The sequence below is a fragment of the Formica exsecta genome, unplaced genomic scaffold, assembly GCF_003651465.1.
Source record: "Formica exsecta isolate Colony F162 unplaced genomic scaffold, ASM365146v1 scaffold139, whole genome shotgun sequence".
Lineage (NCBI taxonomy): Eukaryota > Metazoa > Arthropoda > Insecta > Hymenoptera > Formicidae > Formica > Formica exsecta.
In genome coordinates, this window is record NW_021848721.1 from 712722 (window position 1) to 718721 (window position 6000).

The 6000-nt window shown below is 46.6% G+C and overlaps 1 protein-coding gene across 2 annotated transcripts in view; it reads right to left on the reverse strand.

Moving 5' to 3' along the window:
* The window catches only part of LOC115246139, an 89307-nt gene that overhangs the window by 47727 nt on the left and 35580 nt on the right, over positions 1–6000 (reverse strand). For both annotated transcript variants that reach the window (XM_029824775.1, XM_029824774.1), the window contains exons 3-4: positions 4866–5314; positions 4474–4768 (exon numbers count right to left, since the gene is read on the reverse strand). In XM_029824775.1, coding sequence (XP_029680635.1) covers positions 4474–4768; positions 4866–5314 — 744 coding nt within the window. The remainder of the gene's footprint in view (positions 1–4473; positions 4769–4865; positions 5315–6000) is intronic.

Below are 6000 nucleotides of genomic sequence, written 5' to 3' on the forward strand. Positions count from 1 at the left end.
GTGATCGATCAAAAAAAAAAAAAAAAAAAAAAAAAAAAAAAAAATCGAAAGCTACGTAGAATCGTCGCAGAGGCATGCTACTGCAAAGACTGTACCGTGTCCAACGTCAATAAAACTTCGCCATTCCTCTTCTCTCTCTATCATCGCTCTCTGACTCAGAACTTAATTGGAGAACAAAAAACCCGAGGAGATCCAATTGACCCGGAAGCGGACGTCAACGCGGCGCGAGCGACGATCGTACGAATAGCAGTAGAAAAAAACCTGAGCCTTTGAGGAAATTGAATTAAATGAGAAAATTCAAGCGACGGTCGAATCGCTCGTTTCGCTCGTTTTCTCTTATGCAAATAACGTCGGCATAGAAACGAGGAGAGAAAAAAAAGAAACAAAGACGAGATCGAGCAAAGTATCGACGACGGATACGATGACGATGATGAAAAACGAGGTACTTTCGAGGATCGATAGAGAAAACGCGTCTCATTCGCGCGAAGAGGGAAAGATAAAGAGGAACAAGGACGAGCGCATGTAGGGCCCCGCGGGGTTTCAGGGGGAGAAGAGGGGGGCCTGCCTCCTCATCGTCGTGGCAGCACGTGTGTAGCAGAAGCGAACCCGGGGCCCCAGTTCGGTCCGTGCCTCGTAAAGCCTTTCATAAAAGCTTTCATAAAACGTTTCACGATCTCTTGGTACCGAGGGAATCCAGCGCCGATCAACGTCTCGCAAGATTCGTCCGTCTTTCTCAGCGCCTTCTTCTTCTTCTTCGTCTTCCTCCTACGCGGCAAAAGATATTTTCTCGGTCGAGTGCGAGATATACATTTCACGTATTCTCGTGAAAATCAGAATAAACATAAGAATTGCCGTAAGATTGCTTCGCGATGAATCATTGAAAAAGTTGTAGAGTTGTTCTCGTATTATTTTCCATCTTTCATTCTTATCCTAGTTTTTCTATTCGCATAAAATTTCATCGAAAGACATCGAGACGATTCAGAGGCCGGTCGAATACCTGAAATCTTTAACGTCTCTCATCAACCATGTGTGGGGAGGGTTCTTTGTCCCCGTTCAAGGAGGAAGCTCCGATTTCGATCTTGCAACGATTCGTTTTTTGGGACCATCGTACCCTAACTCATACGTGCCCAAGCGAGATACGCTCGCGGAGACATAAAAGCTCGTAACCAGACTGATCCAAACTCTTCCCCTCCCGCCGGTTTTATCCCCTCCCCCCTTCCTTAATATCCACGATTCCCTGTTCCTTTCCTCTCTCGCTACCAACGCGTCTCGAATTAAACCCGACCAGCAGATACGACAGATTCGTTGAATAGCGGTCGTCGAGTTGGCTGGCTTTTTGAATTCGGCGTTTCTTAACGAAGGGTTTGCAGCGGCCGTTCCTTCGGAGGAGGAGGCTCGCTTTTTGAAACGACAACTTTTTGTTCAATGGCTTTTCAAAGAGACACACACGTATCTGTCACCGGGGTTTGTAGCGCGTGACGATGAAGATCGAAAAACAACTAAATGAAGAAAGTTTCGAGCTCCTTCTAATAATTCTTCTTTCCTTTCGGCCGGACACGTGTGTATCTCTTCGAGTAGATAATCATCCGGTATAATGTCCATTACTTTTAAGGCCTCGCTAAATTGAACGACGATCTATATATATATAAAAGAGAGAAAGAGAGATACCCCCGTCGATCGTCGGCTTGAGCCGATTTCGAAGACGGAGCGGATTTTCTCGCCCGACGGGTGGCATTCGACGATCATTCTTCGGACGCGATGCTGCGGACGGATATCGTTGAAAAACGCAATCGAGCCGGGAGAATCGCGCGTTATCAGTTAATGAATCTGGCCCCGGTGCGACGGGACGACGTGGTGCCCGGGGGCCCACGCGGAGAGAAGAGGCCTGTCTCCGTCTCAAAAGTCTCCGCGGGCCCTCCTGACAATGGCCGGGCGTCCGACGAATTTCGAAAAGGACAAAAATAAAAAATGATCCCGCGCGCTCTTCTCGCGCCGAGAAGGAAGCTGCTCTCCGGGGAGAAAGGGGAAAGAGATCGCCTCTCCTTTCTATCCGTTCCTTCTGCTGCGTGCCTGCCCGCTGTCCGTCCGACTGTCCGTCTTCTCTTTTCAACCTTACTGCCTTTTATCCGGGCGAAATGATTAATGGGTTCACGGAGGCACCGCGGTATCTTCCCCTCCTCCCCTTCTTCGGATCCCTCATCAGAGATCCCTCCCTCCCAAAGTAGCCGTCTCTCTCTCTCTTCCACCCGCGAACATAGACGAGACTTTTCTGCTTTTCTTCGCGCCAGATTATCACCTTTCTCTACCCCCTCGCGCCAGCAATTGTACGACACTGGTATACACCTTTTCTCTACCATCGGTGTATCGCTTTAATATCGCGGCGCCATGAAATGGAGCGGTTAAGTTGGACGGAATGTCTGACGGAATCGATTAATCCGACAGTCGCTCGTAACAAACATTTAAAAGCGGAGGATATATAGGTCTCGCGGAGCGTATACATTAACTTTTAGCCGATTCCAGATGTTAGATATAAAGGATACACGTGACTCTCTTCGAGATTAACGCGAAACGATAATGTATTCTCAACGGAAGAGACAAATATGTAAGATATTTATTCGTCGAGGCGAGGTTCACATGAGAGGCGAGTGACGCTCGGTCTAAGAGAAGTACCGTCTTCCCCTTTTTTGTCGTCGGTCTCTCTAACCGTGTCATTGTCAAGACGCGCGTTACCGCTCCAAGCTCTTTTACATGATAAATTACGCGTGATTTTTTTTTGTATCAATCGCGACGATCACGTCGTGCCGCAACAAGTCGGCTTTTGTTTCTCGTCACCTGCATGTAGGTGGCGACCAGTTGAGGGAGAAGCAAAGCGGATGACAAGGCGCGGGACACTCCTCGCTTCGGTCCTTGTCATATTTTAATTAGACATTATATCATATTTTTATAATACAATATACATATACGTCACATGTCGTTCAAAATAATAGTTTGTCTATAAACGTAGATCATTCACCGTTAAAAAAATCATATATTCACGCATCATCAAAATCAAATAATTAATAATTAAATTAATCAATTAATTTATATAATATATCAATTAATTTAATAATGTTTGAATGTATTTAGATGTTCAGATGTTTATGTTTCATAATCATTTTCACAAAATTCCATGTGTATATGTATACTTATAGGTATTTTATGTTACTTTATGTTATGTTATTAGGTTTTATAGTTTACGTTTGAATGTAAAAGTTTTTAAAAGTTGTACTGAGTTTATGTAGTTAAATATGAGTTGTGTGTATATTAAAGTTTTAAGTTGCAAAGTAGTAGAGTTTTAAGTTGCAAGGCAAGGATTATGAACAAATAATAAAATAGATAATTTATTCAAATTGAATCGCGCATTAGCCTTCAATTCAGTTTTTTCTCTATTCCGATAAAAATTCCGACAAAAACTTTTTTCGACATGTAAATAATCGCGTAAGCTAAAGCGACTTGAGAATTCCGGGGCCGCGGGGAATTCTCGAGAGCGTCAACCCACGCTGATCCGCGGCTTGCAACGGGAAACGATGACGCCTGGCTCGATCTCGAAGGCATCCATCGATCGCGGGTCGCTTAGCTTAGCGCGCAGTCCCGGGACCGACCGACTTTATGAGTTATAAGTCGGCCATCTTGCCCGAGCCATCACATATTCACGTGCGCGCATATGCGATGCACCGGCAATATGTAAGTGCCACATTCTGTTCTGGTGCACGTACAGTCCCGGCTGAAAGCTGTGCCGGCGCACAGGCTCATACGAACACGAGAGCCTCCCCTCCCCCCTCCGCCACCCTCCCGTCATTCGTGCTCCCTCGACCAGCGCAACGTATCGCGAAAAGTGCATTCGTTTATCGCGATGCCGGCTGACGTAACCGCTGCTGCTCGGCAGAGGCTTCTCTAATTCATGTTGCATCCGACAACCATCATCGAGCTGGCTGGCTACCAGCGGCGATTCTCGACGAAACGCCGGGAGAACAGACGCTCACTTTTATCGCTGATATTCATTCATTCGTTTGCTTTCCGCCGGTGTCGAATTCGCGGAAACAAGGCGACGCGATCGAGTCGTCCGAAAGCGTCGAAATTTCGTCGATTGATAATTCTAGCGGGATTGATCACCGGCCAAGTACGATCGCGAACGTCAAGCAGTCGCGCAGCCAACGATCGATCTTATGCCAACCTCGCATTCAATGCCAACCAATCCGTGTATTCTAATTTGTCTAACGACTTTGTCGGATGATAATGTGGGCGGTTCTAATTGCCATATTCGACGAAATGGAATCACGACATTAATCCTTGAAATAATCGTTCAAAGATATTCAACATCCGAATCGTATTACCAATCGATTTACGACTTTGTATCGAGATTATACGGATTATATCGATTTATTCGGTAAAGTCTAAACCGTCGATAATCACTGAATTTTCAAAGGTACTTACCTTGAGTCTGCTGACCAACGTTTGGGTTGAGAAACGTGGGCGGCAGTTGCCTGCTGACCGACTTTGCCAATTCACCTCCTGCCAATCCGTAGATAGCCAGAAGTTCCTGCATCGTCGACTCCGCATACTCTCTCATGCCCTCGAAGGGCTTTTGCTCTTCGATCTCGGCCTCGCCGTCGGCGTCGTTGCCTCGGTCATCTTCAAACTGCGTGTCCTGATCGTCCAGGCGAGACGACTCCGCGTCCAGGACGCCGCTCCCACTTCTATCCGACGAGTCAGAATTTGGACTCCTTGCCTGCATATCGCAGATACACATTTATCAGATATTCGAGAGTAAATATTTTGCGTTAAATAAATACTGAAAGGTAAGAATTCAATTGATAACAACTTACCTCTGTACCAGGCGAGTACAGCTTCCGCGATCTCAGCTGCTCGAGGATGAACTTGTGCCTGAGAGAGTCCCCGCTATCATCATCGGCCTCGGAGGACGGCGGTCTCGTGGTAACCGAGAGGTCCATCGGGCTGACCTCGTTATTGTTTAGCCTCTGCTTCGATCTATCCTCAGCCGGCAGCAGCATCGTCTTCCTCTCGTACTCGAGAATCTCGCTGGAACTCTCCTCGACAACTTCCGGCTCGTCGTCGTCCCTCTCGGACTCGTCCGATACCTCCGCCATCCGGCTGCTTATGGGCTTGAAGTTCTTCCGTTTGTTTCGCGGTTTGCTTTGGATGCTGCTGGTGATCTGCAACTGGGCCTGTGCCTCGTACTGGGAGTCGCTGTCTTGATCGGCGGCGCCCCGTCGGGTCGTCGCGTAGTTGTAGACCGAATCGGAAAGCATCTCCGCTGATGAAGAGATGAGATTTATTCCATCTGATTAGGCGCTACAATCTTACCGTTTTATTCTTTGATCGATATCAATGACTCGCGCGCGAGACTCGAGTTATTTTGCCTCGTTTTTTTTTGCCGCCCCGGACCTTCGATCTCTCAAACAAGTTGGGAATGAAAATAATTCGGACGAGCAACGCCTCAGTATTTGCATCGCGAGGATGAGACAATAGTCACTAATTCCATGTAACAAATACCGCGACGTTTCAACGCGCGTTGCCCGTTTCTCATATCGCAGTTAATAGATATCAATTTTTAGCATCAATTATAATCCCGCGAACTCAAACGCTGAGCGCACGTTGTAGGAACGACGATATGGCCGTGGCTTATATACGCCACATAGTTTTGCAAAATTAACGTCGCGATTCGTGTGTTCTCGCCAGCAATCGCGCGACTACTTTCACTTAAAATGATCGCTCGGAACCGCGTAGGACGAATTCTTCGCGCAAAATTGCGAAGACAGACATTCATTTATCCCATAAATAAATCAAAAATATTCCCAAGTTTATGTGCAATCTCTGGGCTATTTTAATGTCACTACGAATTTTGACATTTTGTGAGAGCCAAGTTTATATGATTCAACTTGTTGAGACTGCACACTCCGTGCGGGATAAATCTCCTAATATTTGAACAATTGAAATGAA